Raw genomic sequence first — 25,916 nt, 5'->3', positions numbered from 1 at the left:
CAATATCAGCTGCCGTTTCCAGTATATTGACATGATTAGCATGTGTGAGGAGGCACACACAATTGATAATTTACACAACTTGACAACATAAGTAAAGTAAAAAACAGGCACTGCAGAAACAGATATTGGGCACAATAAGAATTATGTAATAAAATGGCCCAGGCTGCTGTATAAAAGAGAATGTCAAATTGTCTCTTGAGCGCCAAAATCCTCACACAGCAAAAAAATGACATAGCACAAATGGCAGAAAAATTAGAGCTGCAAACGATCTTGAAAATCTAAATAATGATTTATTAAATCATCACATTTAACAATTATAAATGTTTTATACAATCTTACATTATTACAATATTATCTAGAGGAAATGATGAAGACAGAGAATAACCGACTTGCTTTGCCAGAATCTGAAATGATTAGTCTGAGTCTCTGCTCTGCCTGGGACTCTATATGCCTGATATCTGTTGTGAGTGAACTATATGTGCTGGAACTTCTTATGTTTTTGCTTAGTTTCATAGTCAGGAACAACATGTGTTACTTAGTGCCAGACAGGCAAGGTGTTTATTTTGCAGGTTTTTTTATTTTTTTTCTTCTTAATAAAACTGGCTGAGGCCTTGGACTTATCTGCTGCTGTACACTACTATCTACCCCATAGTTGCCTACTCTCCCGGAATGTTAGAGAGACACTCAAATTTCTTTGAGTACTCCCAGATTTCCAGGAGAGCAGAGCAACCTCCCGGGTCCAGGCCAGTTTGTTAACTGATTGGGGCAGGGTTTTACAACACGATTCATGCGTCATCGCAGCCCTCCACTGCAATAGTGTAAAATGGTTGTGACAGCTTAGGGGGTGTGGTCAAATGATGCGTCCCACTTGACCACTCCCCCAAACATTGGCAGCGGGATGTGTGTGTGTGTGTAATAATAATAATAATATATATATATATATATATATATATATATATATATATATACACACACACACACACACACATACATACATACATACATACATACATACATACATACAGTTGTATACACACACACACAGTAAATATGAGACACTGCCCCTTTAATGAGTTCAGAAACTATGAACTCAGGAATAGAAAGTGAAAGTGGAGGCAATGATTTCTGGCTTTCAGAGTGAAATTTCTACTTGAGTTACCTCCCTCACAGCCACAGCGAGAAGTTCACACTGACGGATCTCTGCTCACTTTTAAACATTGCCCTAGTGTCACCGAACAGTGGGTAAGTGCATAATCTGTACACGACAATCTTTACTATATGTAGTAATATCATTTACTATCAATCATTAGGGAAATAACATTGTTTTTAAACCTATGTTGTCAGTCAGAAGGTATAATATTTCTAACTATATGGAAAAAGTTACACGGGTTAGATACATAATGATATGTCACAATATGTCTCTGTGTTGGCTTAGTGTCTGTGTTGGCTATGTCATTATTGTGACAAACAGCTGCCACTGATTGTAAGACCTGGAATAATTGGCAAGAACAGCTGAGTAAGAAACATGGAGTTGGAACTCTGGGATCAGAGTCTGTCTTATACCCCATTCATACTGCACCAAAAACCCGGGTTTTTGCAGAGGCACGCTGAAAAAACCGGGTCTTGGTGCAGTATGAATAGTCCAACCACAAACTTAGACCCGGGATTTTGCGAGGGGTAATTCCCGTGTTGGACCCCGCTAGCCTGCAGTATGAATGGTGCAACCAGTGTAATTCCCGGGTCTCACCATTCATACTGTAAAAATTGTGAAGTAAAAAAAAAGTAAAAAAAAAAGATTTTAATTAATAAAAAATACATAAGAAATGTTTACTTAACTTATTTTCAGCCAGCGGTGTCTCCGGTGCGTTGCCGGCTGTCAGGGGGACCTCTGGGTACTAAAATGACGTCATTTCTAATGGACTAGAAATTACGTCATTTTAGTACCCAGAGGTCCCCCTGACAGCCGGCGACGCACCGGAGACACCGCTGGCTGAAAATAAGTTAAGTAAACACTTCTTTTGTATTTTTTAGTAATTAAAATCTTTTTTTTCACTTTTTTTTTTCTAAAACCCGGGTCGGGCAGGTGCAGTATGAACCCGCCCGACCTGGGATTCTTCTTATCTATACTGCCCTGTGCCCCGGCAATATCCCGGGTTAACAACCCGGGATATTGCCGGGGCGACAGTATGAAAGTGGTATTAGACTTGAGTTAAATTATCTGAAGCCCTCAAATGTAATTATAAACCCTGAGAATCAGGGACCGTAGTAGCAGGCAGGGACATGCTTGTATTCCCCATAGTGGCAGACACAGACAGCAGAGTTCTCTACTTAACACGCCTCACTTTTATCTACTGGTCACCTGGTCAAGTTATTCAAATATATAAAATCGCTATGAAAACCTAAATGAAGATGATTTTTTAACCAAAGTAGGGTGAATCGTCCAGTGAATGGACGTTTAAGGAAATTCTCTTGTTTAAGAGGATGGTGTTTTTGTAAGATACAACATAAAAAAATATTTTAGACGTGTACCATTGTCATTGCTATGTCTACTTTGAAAATATTTTTTGGGTTTAAAGATTGAAATAACAGTTAGGATTGTACAACCAAAAAACATGAGAGATGGAAAGTGCCAGTGAATGAATGCCCAAAGCCAGCAAATGAGCACACAAGTCCAGTGCATAAATAATGTGAATTACTTTAATAAAACAAAGGTAACAAATCAATTTACATAAATGGTATATTAAATCTAATTGGAATGCATTAAAATTGAAAATGTTCAATCACTGGTAATGTTCATTCACTGGACGATTCACCCTTTGTTAAGTATGTTCAATTGGCAACATTTTCCAGGGATAGTTTGTGCTGATTCGGACAGAAGAAGCTCTGGGTTAATCCCTCTACCTCCCATTTTTCAAGGTAGGGGATGAGCAGCCTAATCCAGCAGCATATGGCCCCTACCTCCCTGCTGACAGACCACTGTGGATAGCTATAGCAGCTCTGGGGGCAATAAGTATATGTCCAATGACATAATGGTTATGGCGCTGGAGATGCTGAGGATATAGATGTAGTAGGGCCATAGCTGGAGAATGAGAGATGTCAATTTTGGAAACTTGTGAGATTAGATGGAAAATTTCAACCCATAATGGCTGGATTCTGGGGCATGACTAGAAAATATGCATAAGCAAACCAATTTCCCCAACCGAAGAATCGAGTCCACCCGAACTTTGCGGATCCGAGTACTTTCGCACACCCTCGGAAGTGAAAACGAGGCAAAATGTCATCGCTGCGTTGTCGGATCTTGCAAGTTTTGGATTCTATAACTACCGCCCTCCACGGAGAACCAGCACCATTTCACAGAGAGACACAGAAGGGGTAGCAGGGTAGTTGGCAGTCTCCAGTGCAGTTGGGCAGTGTCATTAATGAAAGAGGAGGGGTGGCAGCGCTCTTGGCAGTCTCCAGTGACATTGTATTGTGCCACAGCTCACCCAGAAACAGGAGAGGTGGCAATGTTCAGTGCTGAAAGCAAAATTTTAATAATAGTGCTGGCAGTGTTTTTAAAAGTCTCCAGTGACATTTTACTGTGCCATAGCTCACCCAGAAACAGGAAAGTTGGCAGTTTTCAGTGCTGAAAGACACATTATAGGGCTGGCAGTGTAATTAAAAGTCTCCAGTGACATTGTACTGTGCCATAGCTCACCCAGAAACAGGAGAGGTGGCAGTTTTCCTGTCATTCTCCAGTCTTCAGTCACATTGTTCTTGTCACTCTCCAGTGTCAGTCGTGATTATACAAATCCCTCTAAATGTAAAACAGCACATTTTACCTTGGTAAAGCAAAAAAACACCTGTAATCCAGACAAAATTAAGTGCTGGAAAAAATAAAATTGCCAACATGCCATTCTACACACGCAGTGGCAAGGAAAGAATCAGGCCTTCCCTAGGAGTGCTAGTTCTATAACTGTCAGTGAGCCATATTCTTGTAAGTCATGACGATACAAGACCTTGTCATTCTGACTCAAAAAGTGGGGTCCAAATACTTTTACGTGTAAAAGCCGAGCTAGAAGAAAACAGTAAGGCAGTCGACAATTCAGGTTTCAACAGTATTATTAGGTCCCAATTCGCATGGTGCACTGTATGATTAGGTAGACTATTCAAATGTGGACCGTATTATTATAGGGCTAGGGATATGGTTAGGGACAGGTCTAGGGATAGGGACAGGGTTAGAGTTAAGGATAATACTGTCTACATTTGAATTGTCAACCTAATAAACACTGTCTACATTGCAATTGATGCCCTAATAATACTGTTGATGTCATTATATTGTCGACTTTATAACCTCGTCTACTCTGCTGCCCATCAATCACATTATGTCAATCCAACATAAGAGTGGGTGGGAGTTCTGAAGGACAATTCCATCTTGCACCACTTTTCTCTTCTGCCACTGCTGCGTGGCAATGTTTCCTAAATGTGCTATGAACTGCTATGTGTTTGTGTCGTTACTAATCGACAGATCAACCAGGCAGCTCGCTGCAGTCTTAGAGTTCATTGACAACACTGTTAGCTTAGCTGCTTTAAGCACATTGTTAGCTTGTTTTGTGGGGGCCCTAACAAACCAAGCACTTCATCCACAAAATTGGCACTGCTTGTTGCTGAGGTACTTGGTTTGTTAAACTGTACATGTCCTTTTTAATATCTTACATAAGGGTGGGTTAGAGGGTGAGTGGGAGGGAGGGCACAAGAACAATTCCATCTTGCACAACTTTTGTTTTCTGCCACTGTGTGTGGTAATATTTCCTAGATGTGCTATGAATTACCGTGTGTTTGTGCTGTTGCTCTGTCGCTTAGCATCCAGCCAGCTCGCTGCAGTCTTGTCCGAAAGTGTATGAAAATAATATTGTGACCTGTGAGGTGGTCAAAATTGACTGGAAATTAGTGATATTGAGGTTAATAATAATGTAGGAACAAAAAAAAGAGCAAAATTATGTTATTTTAGCATATTTTTGCAATTTTTCAAGAAAAAAAAAAAAACAGATCCAAAACCAAAACACCCAAGGGCGGTTTTGCCAAAACCAAAACATGAAGTTAATCTTTATCCAAAGCCAAACGAAAACACAGGGGTTAGTGAGCATCTCTACTTTCCTTAATGAATCAGGCCCATTGTATATTGACATCACATGTGTAATTATATTTTTATATATATATATATATATATATATATATATATATATATATATACATACATAAATACACACACACACACGTATATATTGTAATCTGTTGGGTATGACAAAGACTTCTTTGTAGATTTAGTGAGACCCATCTTTTCTGTCTACTGGAAGCTAGGATCACTTCCACTACAGATTAAATGAAACTCATAATATTTTTTTTTTCAGCCTATATCTGAGGGCATAAGCCCTTTAACATAGGGTTGTTCACATACACAGTTTTGCAGAAAAGCAAAACAAGAGCTAATCTTTCCACAGCCAATAACACAGTTGTTTTATTATTACTTGTATTGCTTAGGCCATAGGGAGTAATTGCCTCTACATGACAACTTCTCCCCTCTTCTATTCCTCTCTTCCTCTTGTCCTCTTCTCTGACCTTCTTTACAAAGGGGATCTGCATTAAGATTCAGGCGTCTTTTCTTTAACAATTATTTGGGGGCCTATTTATTAACAAGGAGAAAACCTCCTCCTTGTTTATCTGCTGGTAGTAGCTATGACCAGGTATCTGTGGTAAAGGCTTCCCCGTGCAAAGCACGGGGAAGCCTATTTCACAAGAACAGTGCATCAGTCCTCTTAAGGCTATTGCCTAAGTCAGGGCTTCCTGTCCACTGCTGTCTTCCAATTGCTTGCTCAAGTCTGGGCTTACAGCACCATTGCGCATGTGTGATGGTGCAAAGCCAGGTCACGTATGCGCAGATACTCAGTAGACTGGCTGTGAAGCAGTAAGACTCTTCTAACTGCTGCCAGCCAATATTGCTCTAATTCACTTTGGTTTTCATACATTAAAATATTTGTTCATGATTTTATTTATTACCATATTTTTACACAGATATTAGCAGATATGCCCTAACCAAACATATGTTATTTAGCACTATGTGGTTCATGCAGGACCACCAAGAGGAATTTTGGGCTCTGGTGCAGCAACTTCTAAGGGTCCCTTCTAGAGAATCTTAAGAAATAGTGTGTACACCACTGCAAAAAGTGCCACCGAAGGGGTTTGTGGTCATACCACTGGGACATGGCTGGAGTCTAGCCTAGCGTGTGAGAAAACCTTGCATTGCTGTGTGCACCATTGGCAGGAAATATGTAAAACTGAGCCATAAGTGTACACAGTACATAACACAGATCACGCAGCATACAATACATACAGTATTATTATTATCGTTTATTTATGAGGTGCCACAAAGGGTCCGCAGCACCGTACATAAACAACATACATACCATACATGGGACAACAATACAGGGTAACAGTACACAGCATACAGGCAGTACAAAGTGCAATAAGTACAAAAAGTACAAGTAAGGTGCAAAAAGTAAACAAATTACAAACTTAGCAAAGAGCAGCTGCACAGGCAGAGGTAAAAGTGACTACCAGTGCACAGATAGAGCGGGGAGGGAGGTGGGGAGTGAAGAAAGGAGGTTGAACCTGTACCCACTAGTGTGGGCGCCACTAACAGGATCAGGGCAAAGATGGAGATGTAATGGCAAGGGAGAAGAGGAGAGACAGAGGCAGAAGTAAAGTGACGAAAAGGAGAAAAGGGGGGGGGCAGGGGCAAAAGTAAACAGGAGGAAGAGGACATGAGGATAGAGGACCCTTACAATCTAAGGGAGAGGGGGAGACTGACAGGAGACACAGAGAGGGAAGATATGGTGAGGGAACAAGAACTGTAAGGGAAGAGATGAACGTGAGAAGGAGCAGAGGAAGAGTGACGGGGAGGTAAAATGAGTGTAGAAGGATAGTGAAGAGGGTTAGAGGAGGGCAGGGTTAGATGGAGGAAGGATAGGCTAATCTGAACAGATGCGTTTTGAGGGAGCATTTAAAGTTTGACAGGCTAAGTGACAGCCTGATAGAACAAGGGAGATTGTTCCAGAGAAGAGGGCAGCACGGGAGAAGTCTTGAATGTGGGAATGAGAGGTGGTGACAAGATGGGAGGTGAGGAGGCGGTCATTGGTAGACTGCAGTTGGCAAGAAGGAGTATGAGTGGAGATAAGGTTGGAGAGATATGGTTGTGCCAGTGCCAAGTAGAGTGGGCACCACATACAGGATCAAGGCAGAGACAGAGAAGAGGATGGACTATAGCAAAGGAAAGATGGAGGCATAATGGAGAGAAGAGACGGAGGGCTAAAGGCAAAGGTAAGCAGGCGGAGGAGGACATGAGGAAAGAGGGCCCTGCTCAAGGAAGCATTCAATCTAAAGGTGAGGGGAGACTGACAGGAGACACAGAGTGGCAAGATGGGGTGAGGGACGAGAACACTGAAGGAAAGGAAGTAAGTAGAAAGGGGTGAAGTATAGAGAGGTTAGTATACAAAGATAGAGTAGAGGGTTGTAAGAGGACAGTTTTAGGCGGAGGGGGGGGTAGGCTAACATGAACAGATGGGTTTTGATGGAGCGTTTGAAGTTAGGCAGGCTGGGGGAAAGCCTGATAGAACAAGGGAGATTGTTCCAGAGAAGGGGGCAGCACGGGAGATATCTTGAATGCGGAAGTGAGAGGTGGTGACCAGATGGGCGGTGAGGCAGTGGTCGTTGGAAGACCGTAAGGGGTTAGAAGGAGTATGAATAGAGATGAGATTGGAGAGATAAGGAGCAGTGGAGTTAGAGAGGCTTTGTAAGTGAGGGTGAGGAGTTTGAATAGAATTCTGAAGTAGAGGGGGAACATTATAATATATGTTACATTATAATGTAACACACAATTATTACACAGTCTGTATAAGCTCAAAGAGAAGATATGCGGTTGCTGAATGACTAACGGGAAGACTGGAAACTTTTGGCATGGGGTGCAAACACTAGAAAGAGGCCCAAGTTCTTCTACCAATCTGCAAGCAACAGAAAAATGGTCCTTGACAAAGCTATGCAGACGTAGTTGATCCAGCCCTTCTAAGTAGCATTTAACATCCCTGTGACCACCACACAATACATAGAGCATCTTTGTGAACGCCACACAATACAGAAGGCATCCTTGTGAACACCTTGCAATACAGAAAGCATTCTTGTAAATGCCACACAATGCAGAGAGCATCCTTGCGACAGTCACACAATAAAGAGGTCATGTCCAACCCCCCAGCCAGGGGCCCAGGCATATCATGCCCACTCATAGCCACATCATGCCTCCCACAGCCACATGCCTTCAGTCCACTGTACTTACCTGTGTAGATGTGCAGTGATGCTGACATCCTGCAGAGTGATCAATAAGTATTACTGTATCTTTGGAGACTAAGTGGTCAGCAGCCCACGTTCTGCAATGAGGGGCATCTTGGCAGCAAATATGCAGAGTCTGGGCTACCACACCCCTGCCTCCCTCCACCGGCGGGGGAACATTTGCCAATATAAAAAAAATACACAGACAAAAAAAAAAACAATAAAATACAGCCGGCCTCCAGCACAGACTCGGTCCCCAATTTTGTATCCGCTGCCACTCCCTCTGTGTGCCACTGGTGCCATGTTTGGTCTGCATTAGTGGTTTCTGATGACTAATGGCTTCAAACATGAAACACCAGCAATAGCATGGGTAAAGCCCGCTATTTCATTATTTGCAGTTGCAGGGTCTCATGGCCTGAAATTATCTGATGCACATAATATATGTTATGTCTATGACATAAAAGTTTTTTTTAATGTTTTTCTGTGATATACTGTAAAATTTATTTTTTCCTCTTAGTTACAGTCTACTTTATTTTCCGTGACACCTCTAGCATGACTTATAACAACTATAACTCTACCTGGAAGGAGGAGTATGACTCTGAGTATGACTCTACATGGGAAGAAGAGAACCCCCCAGAGAAAAGAAGAAAAAAAGTACATCGCCAGGTATGGACCGAGGGAGTAGACACAATAATGACAAGACTGAGAGCTATGGCATACAGTCATGGGGCGCCACTATCACATTCTCCAACATTTCAAATTGAATATAGGCACAAAGAAATGAAAACACTAGTAGTGAGATCTCCACAACCACTTTACCATGGTTGTAATTTTAGAAACATGGGTACATCAGTCACTATATCACCTGCCAGACTTTGTCTTTGTCGATGTCCCCGCAGGGAGAGTGCGGGGACGTCACAGTGCTACTTTCACCCACCTGTTTCTCCAGTGACTGACCTAGAGAACCACGACCTGTGAGTCCCGTGCGGTGAAGCCCATACCTCCTTGCAGGGGTTCCTGGAGAAGACCGGGGGCGTGTTTGTTCAGTGGCACTAACCACTGGTAAACAGGCTTCATCCACTAAATCCGCCTTGTTTAGTGACATCTTAAAGGATCAGTAAACCTAAATAGAAACTATTTTTATTTAAATGTCCATAAAATATTTCTCCTACCCTGTATATTCGTAGCTGTGCTTTGCTTCATTTTAAAATACTTGTCAGGGAAATTTAGTTTCTGCAACTCACAGCAATACGTATATTTGGCTGATTAGCTGTGCAAGTTCTTTGCTCTCAGTCTGCTCTGCCTCTCATCTGGTCGATAGGATGGGGAACACGTGGAGGAAGTCCTACAGTGCTGTTAGAGCGTAATAGAAATGCATTACATCTTGGAGACCTATTATTGGGTTTGAATGATTAGAGACTTGATTGTTATCTTCCACTTGTGTATATAACATCGGATACACTGTATCATTATTTTGACACAAGAGTATCATCAGTATATATCCTGGAGACTATTACAACTTGTCTGTATGACTGAAAATATTTGGCTTATTGAAACATCCTGTGGATCGAATACATTTATGAGTTCATTTGCTCTAGCAGACACACCTGCCTCACAGATTCACAAAGCTAGTGTTCTACTATCATCAGCTCATTTTTGAGCATCCGAGACATTACCATCTTAGAGTCTCTTGGAGTCACTTATTGGCCATTAATCATCTATTTACTCCCTGTGAGACTATACTTAATGCCGGCATTTCAGAGTATTTGTTATAGCTTTATTATGTGATCAGCTGGTCATTTATGAGTTAATGTGTTAATTGTTATGCACATGTCAAATAAATTGTTATTTTAATTATTTATCCATGTTGTATGGTATTGATGAGACATTTCCGAATCACACTCAGCGCTGTTTTATGGAATTTTTGTGTTTGACATTTGAGACTCCACGGGTCTTTCAGCAGCGGGTGTGATTTGGCTGGTTCTCTATCAAGAAAATATTTTAGGTGGCGATTGGAGATCTATTTTCATTGCGCCAGGTATTTTGTTGTTTATTTTCTATCCGAAATTATGTACTGTGTTCGGCGCTGCGGAAACCTTGTGGCGCCTTATAAGTATATAATAATAATTAAGACAATGTCCAGTGATCAGGTCATGTTGGGGCATGTAGTATACTATATCTGTATAGACCAGTGGTTCCCAAACTTTCTCAGTTCGAGGCACCCTTAGGGTCACCATAATCTTTCCAAGGCACCCCTAAGCCAAAATAATTACCGGGTAGTCCCGTTTTTTAAGTAGTTGGGTCAAAATGACGTAAGATGTATTTAGGCCCCTTCATCATATCACTGCGCCCCTTCACCATATTACTCTGTCCCCCTCTTCGCCATCTCACACTGTGTCCCCTTCTTCGCCATCTCTCTCTGTCCCCCTTCAGCGTCTCTCTCTGTCCCCCTCCTTCAGCATCTCTCTGTCCCCCTCCTTCAGCGTCTCTCTGTCCCCCCCCTTCAGCGTCTCTCTCTCTGTCGTCCCCCATTCAGCGTCTCTCTCTGTCGTCCCCCATTCAGCGTCTCTCTCTGTCGTCCCCTTCAGCGTCTCTCTGTCCCCCGCTTCAGCGTGTCTCTCTGTCCCCCTTCAGCGTGTCTCTTTGCCCCCTTTAGCGTCTCTCTCTGCCCCTTCAGCGTCTCTCTCTGTCCCCCTTCAGCGTCTCTCTCTGCCCCCTTCAGCATCTCCATGCCCCCTTCAGTGTGTCTCTGTCCCCCTTCAGCGTGTCAGTCTGTCCCCCTTCAGCGTGTCTCTCTGCCCCTTCAGCGTGTCTCTGTCCCCCTTCAGGGTGTCTCTCTGTCCCCCTTCAGGGTGTCTCTCTGCCCCTTCAGCGTCTCTCTCTGTCCCCCTTCTTCGCCATCTCTCGATGTCCCCCTTCAGCGTCTCTCTGTCCCCATCCTTCAGCATCTCTCTGTCCCCATCCTTCAGCATCTCGCTGTCCCCCCCCTTCAGCGTCTCTCTCTCTGTCGTCCCCCATTCAGCGTCTCTCTCTGTCCCCCCCTTCAGCGTCTCTCTGTCCCCCTTCAGCGTCTCTCTCTGCCCCTTCAGCGTCTCTCTCTGTCCCCCTTCAGCGTCTCTCTCTGTCCCCCTTCACCGTCTCTCTGCCCCCTTCAGCGTCTCCATGCCCCCTTCAGTGTGTCTCTGTCCCCCTTCAGCGTGTCTCTCTGCCCCTTCAGCGTCTCTCTCTGTCCCCCTTCAGCGTCTCTCTCTGCCCCCTTCAGTCTCTCTGCCCCCTTCAGCGTGTCTCTCTGTCCCCCTTCAGCGTGTCTCTGTCCCCCTTCAGCGTGTCTCTCTCTGCCCAGTTCAGCGTGTCTCTGTGTGCCCCCTTCAGCATGTCTCTCTGTGCCCCCCTTCACTCTCCTTTACTTACCTTCTTTCCTGAAGTCCTCTCTGCTGCTGCTCCTCACTGAGGCTGACGGATGTGAGGAGGATCCGGCGCTGGATGATTGGTAAGTTGTTTTTTTTTCTCTTCTTTTTCTTGCTAGGGCGATCGCGGCACCGCTGTGACGGCGCCGCGACACCCCTGGGAGCCGTGGCGCACAGTTTGGGAACCGCTGGTATAGACTCTAATAGAATTGTATTATATATCAAAATATCCAATGGTCAGGTCATGGTGGGGGTTAAGTGTCCTATGTCTGTATAGAGTGTAATTAGATTGTTTTATAAACATGCCCAGTGATTAGGTCATGTTGGCAGGTGTAGTGTTCTATGTGTGTACTGAGTATAACAGAATTGCATTATGATCATGTCCAGTGATTAGGTCATATTTGATGCTGTTTTTGCCTATAAGGTGTACAGTAATAGTATTGTATTATAATCATGTACAGTGGTCAGACAATGATGGGGAGGGTAGTATTAAAGTGATTAGGCCTTATCAGTGTTGTACATAATTGGACACGTTTGTTTAGGGAAAACAATTGTTTAGGAAAGCTTGGGATGTTGGACACAAGTCCAACATCCCGAGCTTCCCTATACAATCAGTGACTGCCATATCACTAGTGAACAATTATTCAATGATACAAGTCCCGTTAAACAATGGGTCATTTTTTTAACTCTTAAGCTAATTGAAACTTTGCTATACATTTTCCTGTGAAATACATTGCAATCAGTGCAGCATGGTCTTATGAAGATACCCAGTGTGTTAAACAGAATCTATTAAATATACCACACACGCGATTTAGGTTTTGCCTGACCATTGAAAATGAAAAATTCCTACTGTTTATTGTATAACACTTGCAGTACACTGTACATCTCTGGGCAAACACTCTCTCTCTCTCTCTCTCTCTCTCTCTCTCTCTCTCTCTATATATATATATATATATTGTGGCAAGAGCCCGCTACTGCAGAAGCACACGCGAACAACTTCTTCCTTTTTATGTAGTTTTATTGTCAGGATGGTAAATGTTTTGACACCGTACAGATTTCACAGCAATACTTGGAGACCCTAAACGCTAGCTAGACATAGCTCCGCTCTCTCTCAAGATCAGCCAGCTTCCCCAGCGTTGATCTCCCTGAACAAGTAACACAGTCAAGCTTTTATACAGGATACTCCTCCCCCAGCCTTAGCTTGATGGGCAGGTGACACACCCACCTTCTCTTTATAAGGAAACGCCCATCACTGCCTCTGTTTGGACTAATCAGACACACCCTGTCTGTTTGCTGAGAGGAAATCATGTAAGTTAGCAAACTTTAAACTACACATACGTTTTTACCTGGTTTAACCTCAACCTAGGTGCATAACTGTGCCAATGTTTTATTCTGTTTGTATACTTTCTCTGCCTCTTGTCAGATAAATGCCTCTCTTTGTTACATATCCCTCCCCCTAGCGTCTCCAAGTAGGGGGACGCGGACTTCGCGAGGAGCGCATATTTTCGCGACAATGCATCTGCATTCTTGTGCAGAATCCCAGGTCTATGTTCTACTGAGAACTTGAAAGGTTGCAGTGCCAAGAACCAGCGGGTTACCTTGGCATTTACCTCCCGGTTGTTCTGCATCCATCTCAATGGTGCATGGTCTGTTATTAAGGTGAACTCTCTGCCTAGGAGATAATAGCGCAGAGCTTCTGTAGCCCATTTTATGGCGAGACATTCTTGCTCCACAGTGGCATATTTTTGTTCCCTTGGACTTAGGTACAGGACAGGATTTTCTACTCCATTCTTCTCCTGTGACAAGACTGCACCTAAGCCAACACCAGAAGCATCAGTTTGGAGGAAGAACCTCCAGGTAAAATCCGGTGCTTGTAGAACTGGGGAGGAACAAAGCGCTAACCGAAGATCAGACCAGGCGGTTTCTGCAGAATCAGGCCAGGTTAATCTATCTGGACAACTTTTTTTAACATGTCCGTTAGTGGAGCAGCTCTAGTGGCGAAGTGGCTTACAAACCGCCTGTAGTAAACTACTAAGCCTAAAAAGGTTCTTAACTGCGACTTTTTTTCTGGTCTTGCCCAATTTTTGACTGCCTCCACTTTGTCTAGCTGGGGTTTCACACGCCCTCGACCAACAACATACCCCAAATATTTGGCTTCTCTCATGGCTATGTGAGGTCGTAGCAATTTATTCATGGCCCTTTGGAAGGTGGCAGGTGCCCCATGCAACCCAAAGGGTAGGACTTTATATTGATATAGACCATCAGGGGTGGAAAATGCAGTCTTTGGTTTGGCCGTGGAAGTCAGGGGAACTTGCCAATAACCCTTTGTTAGATCAAGGGCTGTTAAATAATTGCTACCAGCAAGATTTTCCACTAGTTCATCCACACGTGGCATCGGATAGGCATCAAACTGTGACATACTGTTTAGGCGCCTAAAGTCATTGCAGAACCTAATTGTCCCATTGGGTTTCGGGACAAGCACAATGGGACTATTCCATTCACTACTGGACTCTTCAATTACATCTAACTGGAGCATCTTCTCGACCTCCTTCCTCACGTCCACCCGTCTGGCTTCTGGAATACGATAAGGCTTCTGCTTTACAATGACTCCTGGCGCAGTGACAATGTCGTGTTCGATTAAGGTAGTGCGCCCAGGAATGGAAGAGAAGACATCCCTGTTCCGGCGAATCATTTCTTCAGTCTGTTGTCTCTGCTGAATGGACAAAGCTGGCTCTATGGGCACTTCAGACTTTTCAATGGCAGTACTCACTACCTGAGGAGAGGTTTCCTCATCATGCCAAGGTTTAAGGAGGTTAACATGGTATATTTGCTCCTCCCTTCTCCTACCTAACTGGCGGACTCTGTGATTGACAGGACCGACAGCCTCTAGAACTTCATATGGACCCTGCCAATGAGCGAAAAGTTTGCTTTCCTGGGTGGGAACGAGGACTAGGACCTTGTCCCCAGGCTTGAAAGATCGAACAACAGCATTTTTATCATAACTTTTTCTCTGTCGTTCTTGAGCCTCATTTACATGTTGCTGCACAATGGGCCCTATCTTTCCTAGCCTCTCATACATTTGTGACACAAATTGTACCAGATTTGGCTCCCTGGGACCTTGCTGCTCCCACCCTTCTTTTAACATATCCAAGATACCCCTGGGCTGTCTCCCAAACAATAACTCAAAGGGACTAAACCCTGTTGAAGCTTGAGGTACCTCACGGATGGCAAACATCAAATAGGGAATAAGAGTGTCCCAATCTTTTTTTTCTTGAGCCACTGCTTTCCTGAGCATGTGCTTTAATGTGCATTTAAAGCGTTCCACCAAGCCATCTGTTTGTGGATGGTATACAGAAGTGTGAAGCGCCGTAACCTCTAGCAACTGGCACATGTCCTTCATCAGTTTAGACATGAATGGAGTACCCTGATCTGTGAGAATTTCTTTGGGTATTCCCAAACGTGTAAACATCAATACAAGTTCCTTAGCTATGGTGCTGGACTTTATGTTTCGTAGGGGAACTGCCTCTGGATACCTGGTTGCATAGTCAAGCACCACTAGTATATATTGGTGCCCACGTGCGGATTTTTCCAGTGGCCCCACAAGGTCCATAGCTATCCGTTCAAAGGGAACTTGTACTATTGGTATTGGAATGAGAGGTGCCCTGTACATGGGTTTGGGACAGGTTCTCTGACAAATGGGACAGGACCGGCAATACTTTTTCACTGCCATGTGTACCCCAGGCCAGTAAAACCTAAGCAGAACTCGTTCCCGTGTTTTATCCTCCCCTAGGTGTCCCCCACAGACATGTGTGTGTGCTGCTTTTAACACTAGTGTTACATGGACCTGAGGAACCATTAATTGTTCTACTTTTTCCCCCTGCACCTTAACAACTCTATACAGGAAATTATTTTTAACAATAAAATATGGTATACCTTCTGCAGGCTGGGCAGCTTTCGCTACCCCATTTACTTCAGTCACACTTTTAAAGGCATGCATGTTCCAAAGTGGCATCATTAAGTTGGTCTCGAGCAAAGTCCTGCAGAGCAAACAAAATTGGTATTGCGGACCAGTCCGTATCCTCACTGATAGGCGGGGTGGGCTCATCTGCGACATCACCGACCAATGCTAGTTTGGACTGTCCATGTTTCCCCGCAGGTGGATGCTTTTGTGGAACGCCTGCTGTGACTCCCAGGATGGCATTCCGGTTTGGCGGTTCCCAAAGATCGATGTCCAGATGTTGTGGATTCTTAGGCGGCTCCTTTAAGACTGGGCTTCCGACCGTTGCATCAGTTGCCGGCATGTCCGGCCGGATCCGCTCACCGAGCACATCATTAAACAGTGGGAAGTCTTGCCCCAAAATGAGTGGATATGGGAGTTTAGGTGCTATGGCAGCTACCACCATAACAGTTTTGTCTTTGAGTGTGACTGGTAGTATTGTTCTTTCATACTCCTCTATCGTGCCATGTACGCAAAGAACCTTCACCTTGGGCAACCGAGAAGTTATGGTTTCGGATAAGGCAGAGCTGGAAACCAATGAGAGTTCACTCCCCGAGTCAACCAAGGCCAGAACAAGGTTTTGGTTGATTAGCACAGTCACCCAGAACAAACAAGGACTTCCTGATGTGGGACTCATGGTAAAACAGCTTGGAAAAGCAGGCCCAATATGTGCCACGGAACAGTCCATGGGTTCCGGTAGTTTAGGACACTCTGCCTTAAAGTGGCCTGGCACACCACATTCAAAACACTTCAGATTAGACAGCTTTGCACCTGGCCCTCTGTCCGTAGCAGTTTTGCCATTGGGCCCTGTAGCAAGGATTGTCAAACCTGGCTTTTGGCGTGGCAGCGGCTTTGGCACAAATGCAGGTTCTTTAGTCATTTGTTGTAGTGCACAAAACCTTTCTACCATGGTGGCAAGCTCTTCATAAGTTTGTGGGTCTGATTGCAGAACCCACCTTTGCAAATCGCGGTTCAGCCCCCGGATGCAGTGATCTATCGCCAGAACTTCAATAACCCAAGAAGGCGAATTCTCCTCAGGCTGCAGCCATTTCTTTAACATTTTAGAAAGCTCAGCCACTTGAGTTCTGACCGGTTTTTCTTTATCATAGCGCCATTGGTAATAGCGCTGGGCTCGGCCTGGCCCGGAAACTCCAATGCGAGCCAATATCTCAGACTTTAGGCACAAATAATCAGAAGCCCGTTCCTCATCTAGATCCATATACGCTCGCTGAGCTTCACCAGTCAGATATGGCGCCAGCCTCTCAGCCCAATCTTTAGGAGGCCATTTTGCCCTTTTTACAAGTCTCTCAAAGGACACCAGATATGCGTCTATGTCATCACCTGGCGACATTTTCTGGAGAACAGGACCAAGTGGTTCATTTCTGTCATGTCTCACCTGGCTTAACTCTTGTCTTAAGAGCCTTGTGTTTTCCACCTGTGTTTCGACAACTCGTAGCATCTGAGCTTGCTGCTGTTGCTGCGCAGCGGCCACATTCACAGGGGTTCTCAGTACTTCCTCCATGTTGACGTCTGCACGGGTTGGGTAGCGGAAACTTGCTTCCCGGAGTATCCCACTCCTGACACCACTTGTGGCAAGAGCCCGCTACTGCAGAAGCACACGCGAACAACTTCTTCCTTTTTATGTAGTTTTATTGTCAGGATGGTAAATGTTTTGACACCGTACAGATTTCACAGCAATACTTGGAGACCCTAAACGCTAGCTAGACATAGCTCAGCTCTCTCTCAAGATCAGCCAGCTTCCCCAGCGTTGATCTCCCTCAACAAGTAACACAGTCAAGCTTTTATACATGATACTCCTCCCCCAGCCTTAGCTTGATGGGCAGGTGACACACCCACCTTCTCTTTATAAGGAAACGCCCATCACTGCCTCTGTTTGGACTAATCAAACACACCCTGTCTGTTTGCTGAGAGAAAATTATGTAAGTTAGCAAACTTTAAACTACACATACGTTTTTACCTGGTTTAACCTCAACCTAAATGCATAACTGTGCCAATGTTTTATTCTGTTTGTATACTTTCTCTGCCTCTTGTCAGATAAATGCCTCCCTTTGTTACAATAAATATATATATATATATATATATATATATATATATATATATATATATATATATATATATCTCAGGTGGCCAGCATGGTTGTGGAGGTTACTGCAGGGTAACGGGTCTATTTATCAATAGGCTCCTTACTCCAGTGATACATAGGATTTTGTTTTAGAATACATATATTGCTAGGGTAGCTGAGCTGCACTCAGGCTCTGAGTGGTAAGGGATAATTTAGTGTTTCACCAGGCCAGACTCTGTGGGCATGCACATGCATGAGCCAGCTTGCAGATTTGGACTTTGTGTTCCACTAATGCAAGAAAATAAACTGGATAATATTAAAAAAACAACAACAAAAAACAAAACACTTCATTAATCTGTGATAGTGATCCTGCCACAATACTTGTTAAATAGTGATACCTATTAGATAGGCTTCCCTCTGCTAACTGATGGTGGAGGTTATGCAGGCGACAGCAGTGTTATCGTCAATGGTAACCCTTCTATGTATAAGGTGCCCTTTGATACATCAGTCCCAACATGTGTATTGAACATATTTCACATAAGGAACTTATTGATTTCTCTAATTCTTGTAGAATAAATCATGGAACAGAGCAGCGAGGGACATGCAGAATTACAGACATGGTTACGGAAATAAAGATATGTGTTATGCAAAGGACATGGTAAGTCTCTCCAATGTTTCCTACTCTCTCAACTCATTACCTGCTTTCTCTACTCATTGTTTGCTGGCCATCTTCTACTCACAGTGGACATTTTGTAGGCAGAACTAATATTCATGAGAATGTAGCTTCTCAGTTCACATGAAAATAAGCATACCTCCCAAATGCCACAATTTGCATAATTAGAAAGGGGTGGGGCTTATATGAAAAAGAGTGGAGCTTATTTGAAACTGGGTGGAGGTTCATCCAAAAATAGTTGTGCCCAAGTTGTGGTTTCAGCAGATCACAGGTGGAGCTTGTTTTGTCCCGATTTTGCATGTCTAAATGTTTGGTTGACATTTCTGAATATTAATCAGGCAGTGTCTCAATGATATAACTGGTTCATAGCAAGTTGCACACAGGTTCAGCCCACAAACTGGATGCCTCCACTGCTTGTGGGTGATGGGTGTACTTTAAATGCAATCTTAACTGCATTTCTTATGGGAATTCTATTTCTTCAAATACACAGACTTACACAAGCTCCATTCCTTTCCCCCTACTTTTGCACCTACAACAAACTTAATATAGCATTTAGCCCAATACTATATATCTACTGTACAAAGTACGTTGAGCTATTTATGTGCTTTCTCCTACCTTTCAACATTTAGACATGCAATATCAGAACAAAATAGGCCCTGCCCTGATCTGCCCAGAAACGCACATATTTGAATGAAATTCCACCCACTTCCACATAAGCCCCTCCCTTCCAAGGTGTGCTAATCAGGACTGTCCCACCAATATCTGTTGGGAGGTATGGTTTTTGTGCAGAGGAGACAGGATAGGGAGGGGATTATTCTATTTGTTTATCAAGGGTTGGGAGGGGTTGTGCAGCAAATAGTGAGAACCTATTGCATTTGTTCATCAAAAATGTGCATACACAGATATGCAGTAGATAAAGTGAGCAGGGTCTAAACAGTCAATCAGAGCTTTATTGCATATTCAATTAGGTTCCGTGATCGCGGCAACGCGCAGAGTGCGCATTACCGAAGGTAATATGGTACCGCAATAACGCAGATTTTCCTTCGCACCCCATAAAAATCATCGTTATTGCGGTGCCATAGATTACCTTTGTGCTCCGTTCCTAAATGAATATGCCCCTTAACAGCAACATAGAGTATTTAAACTTAGAAAACACTGTCTGAAGTGAGTGGGTAGGCCAATATGTTTCCGAGTAATCTAAGCATCTAAAGCTCAACAACAGCATAGACTAGTCATGTTAGACTCATGCCAAACTGATGCTGAAAGACTATGTCAAATGCACTTTTCTGTGAAACAAGGTTCATACATCCTTTTTGTTTAGTCTCTTGATGTCTTTTCTCTGTAGGATTACATGCCAAACCTGGAATTCTACCAGAACAAGATACAGTTTGAGCCAAATGGTCAGTATAGATAGAATGAAAATTTATAGCTTTGTCCAACTTCACCATGTTTCTTGCATCTTCCCATGTACGCACATATCCTGCTTGGGGGCATTCCACCACTTTCTGCTGCATGGTGGTATTTCTACGCTACTTCAACTATACACTACTACATGCACACTTCATTATACACTATAACATTTCACACACATGGTTAGGGCTCTCTGCTTAGTTGCATGCACCTTGTCAAAATGAGCAGGCTTACCATTACTTGTCATAAGTTTCCCTTTTAAATAAACCACACTTTTCCATTTTTGAGCCTCTGTTCAACAAATGGGGTTTGCTTGCTAATTCTGACTAATATGCAAAGACACTTGTGAGGGCCACTCTGATTACTCAAATAACTCAATGACGAGCAGGAAAAATGGTTTGGATAACAAACATTTGGAACAACACATTAATTCTCTCAACACAAATAAGGATATAGACACTATGCTTGAAACTAAAAACATTTTCTTAAACAATGTGTATTAATGGTCAAATTAGGTTTCCAAGTAACTAGTTCTTTAGACCTGCCAGTCCCTGGAGTCGTCTTGCTGACGCTCAGAACTCTCTATCCTCACCCGTTTTGGTCTTACCAACTTGCACTGTTCCATTATCTCTTTGTTGCCTGTTTTTTCATGCTGTGTTTTCCATCAGCTGGTGTATGCTCTGCACGATTCTGACTGTTGCTGTTTTGATTTCCCATTTAATTCATTCTCCTTGTTTCTCTTTGTGGGACAAGATGGCAGTATGTGGGGGAAGGGGACAAAATTTTGCACTCTCCAACGGCATCAGCTACGTAGATCTGCAATTTATGCTTATACAATTACATGCAAAAATAAGATTTTGTTTATGGATGATGAGATTGTTTACATTAAATCATGAAATAGATGATGTGCATTTGAGGTGATTCCCTGCTTTGAGGGGGATCACACAGCATTTTCCTGGAAAAGGATATAACACTGTTGGGAACTTCCACCAATTAAAACATTCAAACACACATTGTAGTATTTCCACTGCTGTGCAGTACTAGGGATATATTGAAATTGGAGGCATCAACTGATTCCTCTGTGTTCTTTTGAGCATTGTGATTATGGCAAAAATTGTGACCAATTATCTTTGATGCAGGAGTTAAAATAGAAGTGCTGCTTCAGTACTGGAAAGATGAGTATGATCAATTGGAGTCCAATCACTCCTTTATCCAGTGGTGAGTAAACAAGTTTTGTAAATATAATTCAGGTATGGGAGAGGAGGCAGTTTGTGATATAAATAAAATTTGTTTGACACCGCAATCTTGCAGCATTAGTGTAACAGCAGCCTCACATCACTACCCTGTGCTGTTGGTGGACTCTGCTCCTTCCACTATGTAAGTCTGTGGCTTGCTGCATGCATCCATTCCTTTCCATCATGGCGCTGCCCTTAGGAAATGTAGCCCTGTCCCTACTAACGTAATCACACAAGTGGACAGGTCTATTACACTCATCTCCTGAAATATTGCTGTGAACATTACGATTATCTGATCAACTATAGGATGGATACACAAACAATGCACTTTGACTAATATAAAGTGTATATAATGGAAAATGTATTAAATGTAATAAAAAAAATAAATCCATTTAATTAATGTCCAATGGCATGAGGTATATATTGAAACATTCAAAAAATGTAATTACCAACGCACCAGGGAATCATATGCTCAGTCTAATATCACCCATAAGTATAATTATCTTGTGACTGAATTGGTGCACCCTACACATGTGTTACTATTAGATACAAATTGGAAGACAGACAGAAGAAAATCATGTTTCTTAGGGGCACTCAAACGATTCATGATTGAATTCAAATATACATTTTATTTCTTCATTTACAATAGTAGTGAAGTCCCTAAATGATACCTGTTCCACTAGTTGCGAAATAAAAACATAAAAGAGAAAATATATGGACAATTACAAAAAATAAACAAATAATTAAAATGGCAGTATAATCGCCAAACCTCACTGTGTTATGATGTGGTTAACTATAGTCAACCAATATATAATTCCTCATGATAAAGAAAAATCCAAAACCACTTGCTGTATAAGCACCTGTTAATGGTCTGCAGGTGCATACAGGACCATTATAATTGTTAGGTCCTTGTTGGGAAATTTATAATTATTCAGTTTCACAGAATGGCTCAATCTCGTTTTAAAGAGCATATAATATGTTCTATAAAGCTTAGTTCTGCCTTATATAAGTTCTCTGAGTATAGCTATCGTTAGTTGGGGGTATATCAACAGTACTTGTTAAAAGTGAAGATGGCTATTATCGAAGCGGCTGTATTCCACGATATGCCATACTATATGCTGTTATCAGGATCTCATCCATAACATTAAAGTCACCCTTCTTATCAAGGTATCTATTATGCTTAATCCTGCCCTAAATAATTCATATAAAGGTAGCTATCCGGAGATGAGGATTTGTTAATAATGCTGTTGAAAATAAGCAGCTATAATCATGTAAAGCTGCCTATAAATAGTATTATAACTCCTAAAGTTGCCAAAGATTCATCCTCTCCCCCGGAGTAACTCCCCAAGTTGGAGTTACTTACAATTTTAAGTGAAGTCCGCCAAATCTTTAGAGCCTGTGTTATTATGGGAGGTTCACCTATAGATTGTCTACCAGCTAGGAGAAAATTGGATTCGGGAGTGTCTAGAGCCCTAATTAATACATCCTTTTTGATTCTTTATAGATTTTTATTCTTTTATAATAACTAGTTAGTGATATAAACATTTTTTTACAGGCTATTTCCACTACAGGAGCATGGTGTAAACCCGCGTGCCACCCCTCTGAAACAGAAGGAGATTCAGGTACTGGAGTTTACGAACAATCATTGTTTGGCTCTATTATGTTAAGCACCTGATAGCTATATAATGTCTGCACCTTTTCTAGCTTATGAAGGTTGATAAAGATGTCATGAGAAGGTTCCTTGAGTCTTACAAACTTATGTTGGGATTTTACGGCATCAAACTCCTGGACCAGGAGACTGGAGAAGTGACTCGGGCGGGAAATTGGTGGGAAAGATTTAACAACCTGAATAAGTGAGTGACAAGTTTTTAAGCTATCATGGGAGTCGTAGGTACAGAAGTATAAACATCCAACACATTTCTAACCTACATCTTCTCTGTCTTTTCCACAGTCGCAGCCACAACAACCTGCGGATCACACGGATACTGAAGTGTTTGGGGGAGCTGGGTTATGAACAATTCCAGGCCCCACTTGTCAGGTTTTTCCTGGAGGAGACTATGTGTGAAAGGCAATTACAAAATGTAAAAAAAAGCGCATTAGACTACTTCATATTCACTGTGAAGGACAAGAGAGAACGCAGGAATCTGGTGCACTTTGCCTGGGTAAATTACGAACCACAAGACAGTTTTATGTGGGGACCTGTGGAGAAACTGAGAGATTACATATCTGTTGAGGAAAAGGAGATAAACGAGAATGAAAGTGAAGGGAATCATGATGATAAGGAAGATGATAATAAACATGATAAGAATAGTGATGTGGGCAACTGTGAGAGCAAGCTTGAAGGAGAAAGAGTTAATGTCCTGGAGACTGGTGAAGTCAATAACACCGGAAACACAGCACATCAAAGTAATATCCTGGAGACTGGTGAAGCCTCTCACACTGGAAATACAATACTTCAAAGTAATATCCCGGAGACTAGTGAAGCCTCTGACACTAGCAATACAGCACTTCAAAGTAATATCATGGAGACTGGTGAAGCCTCTGACACTGGAAATACAGCACTTCAAAGTAATATCCCGGAGACTGGTGAAGCCTCTGACACCAGAAGTACAGCACTTCAAAGTAATATCCCGGAGACTGGTGAAGCCTCTGACACCAGAAGTACAGCACATCAAAGTAATATCCCGGAGACTAGTGAAGCCTCTAACACTAGCAATACAGCACTTCAAAGTAATATCCTGGAGACTAGTAAAGCCTCTGACACCAGAAGTACAGCACATCAAAGTAATATCCCGGAGACTAGTGAAGCCTCTGACACTAGCAATACAGCACATCAAAGTAATATCCTGGAGACTGGTGAAGCCTCTGACACTAGCAATACAGCACTTCAAAGTAATATCCTGGAGACTAGTAAAGCCTCTGACACTAGCAATACAGCACATCAAAGTAATATCCCGGAGACTAGTGAAGCCTCTGACACTAGCAATACAGCACTTCAAAGTAATATCCTGGAGACTAGTAAAGCCTCTGACACCAGAAGTACAGCACATCAAAGTAATATCCCGGAGACTAGTGAAGCCTCTGACACTAGCAATACAGCACATCAAAGTAATATCCTGGAGACTAGTGAAGCCTCTGACACTAGCAATACAGCACATCAAAGTAATATCCTGGAGACTGGTGAAGCCTCTGACACTAGCAATACAGCACTTAAAATGAATATCCTGGAGACTGGTGAAGCCTTTGACACTGGAAATACAGCACAACAAAGTACATCAGATTACAGAGATGAGAAGGAAAAGATTGAAAATAGTGCAAATGGGAGAAAACAGAACACAGTCTCTGGACGTAAGAATCTGGAAAATGAGGGCGTAGATGGAGAAAACGAGCACAGTGTAAATGACGATGTACAGACAGGAAGTGAGAATGGAAAGGAAGAGGCTGGAGGCTCAGAAACTAAGACAGTGATGGAACAGCCCACAAGCTTAAGAAATGAGAAAGAGATAGAAGCATCCAAATCGGCAGAGAATGAAAAACAGATCATAGAGAAAGGACGGTCAGAAATGAATTGGGTAAAAGAGACTGACGAAGAAGAATATGAGGAGAAAGAAAATGAAAATAGGGCAAAATCCACAGAAAATGAGAAAATGCTACAAAGTAACATAAGCACAGAACAAAAGACTTGGTGGCATTTTTTGAAGATGTTTTCTCCCCACACTTTTTGTTGCTTTTTTTGCTATTTTTACACAAACTGCTCTGATTTCTCTTCTACTAGGTCAGTCAGTACAAGCTCTTCAATATGACAACCGAAGGTAACCTGGGCCCCTCCTAATTCACAATCACATGAGCTTGAAATCAGAATGAGAAATCCCTCCCTTGCATCTTGGAAAATAGTCACAGTCCTAAAATTGTAACCAAAATTTCTCAAAGTGTATTAAGAGAAATTTCTACTATGGACAACCTCTTCTTAATCAGTCTTGCTCCCCAGCAAATAGATGGGTTCTCCCATTTCCGAGCCTAGGAGAGCTGGCTTTAGCCACATCTCTCAGCTCTATTGGCCACAATGTAATAGAGTTCTGTTGAAGGGCAAAGCACAGTTTGCAGTGTGCTCACAACATGCATAAATACTAACAAGCTGGCTCTTTGATTCATGTAACTATGGGTGCTTCCTCATTTACTATATGTGAGAAGCAGGATGACCAGAAAAGGTTCAATCAAATCAGATAAACACTTTAAAAGAAGCAAATAAGAGAAGGACTTGAACATGTCCATAGCCACACACATAATTTATTAGTGCCAGCATGAAATTATATTTTACCGTTCTTATTTCTAACTGATGACTGAAGATTTTACTTAATTTTTGCAGACTGACAATAAATTTATGAAAACCTATAATACAAAATAAATTTCTACAATATCACTCCTACCTTATCTTTACTGCCACTTCATCTCATTTATGATAAAGTCAGGTAGAAAATGGTCCTCTGATGAAATATATGGATCCTGCCTCAAATTTTAAATATACTAAATAATCATTGTGTGTTATACTGCCAAATGAAATGGTCTCTGGTTGCAGAAAGGTTGTTTTAGTTGGAAGGAGGTGTTTGGGCAAGCAAGGGTGATAGGTGAAGGCAATATGTTTCATAAGGCAGTGTAACGGATGGGCTTTCCCTGTTAACTACGATGTCAGATAGCTTTCTCTCTCTCCTTTCCTCATTGTTCTCACTGTTTATATTTTGTCAGTTCGCAATAA

At 42.5% G+C, this 25,916-nt stretch overlaps 1 protein-coding gene across 2 annotated transcripts; it reads left to right on the top strand.

Moving 5' to 3' along the window:
• The first annotated feature begins 1,135 nt into the window (after positions 1-1,135).
• Positions 1,136-25,599, top strand: LOC142094500 (uncharacterized). Of its 2 annotated transcripts, none has more exons than XM_075176734.1 (8): positions 1,136-1,242; positions 8,910-9,024; positions 18,417-18,503; positions 19,864-19,918; positions 21,068-21,146; positions 22,719-22,785; positions 22,868-23,016; positions 23,115-25,599. In XM_075176734.1, exons 2-8 carry the CDS (start codon positions 8,911-8,913, stop codon positions 24,964-24,966), a joined length of 2,403 nt encoding a protein of 800 aa, XP_075032835.1. In that variant the 5' UTR covers positions 1,136-1,242; position 8,910; the 3' UTR covers positions 24,967-25,599. The 2 variants fall into 2 exon arrangements, with proteins under 2 accessions (XP_075032835.1, XP_075032834.1); XM_075176733.1 differs by having other exon boundaries at positions 8,876-9,024.
• The last annotated feature ends 317 nt before the right edge of the window (positions 25,600-25,916 follow it).

Source organism: Mixophyes fleayi, chromosome 6 (genome assembly GCF_038048845.1).
Source record: "Mixophyes fleayi isolate aMixFle1 chromosome 6, aMixFle1.hap1, whole genome shotgun sequence".
Classification (NCBI taxonomy): Eukaryota; Metazoa; Chordata; class Amphibia; order Anura; family Limnodynastidae; genus Mixophyes; species Mixophyes fleayi.
The sequence above is the reverse complement of the archived record's forward strand: the minus strand, read 5'-3'. Positions and strand labels throughout refer to the sequence as shown.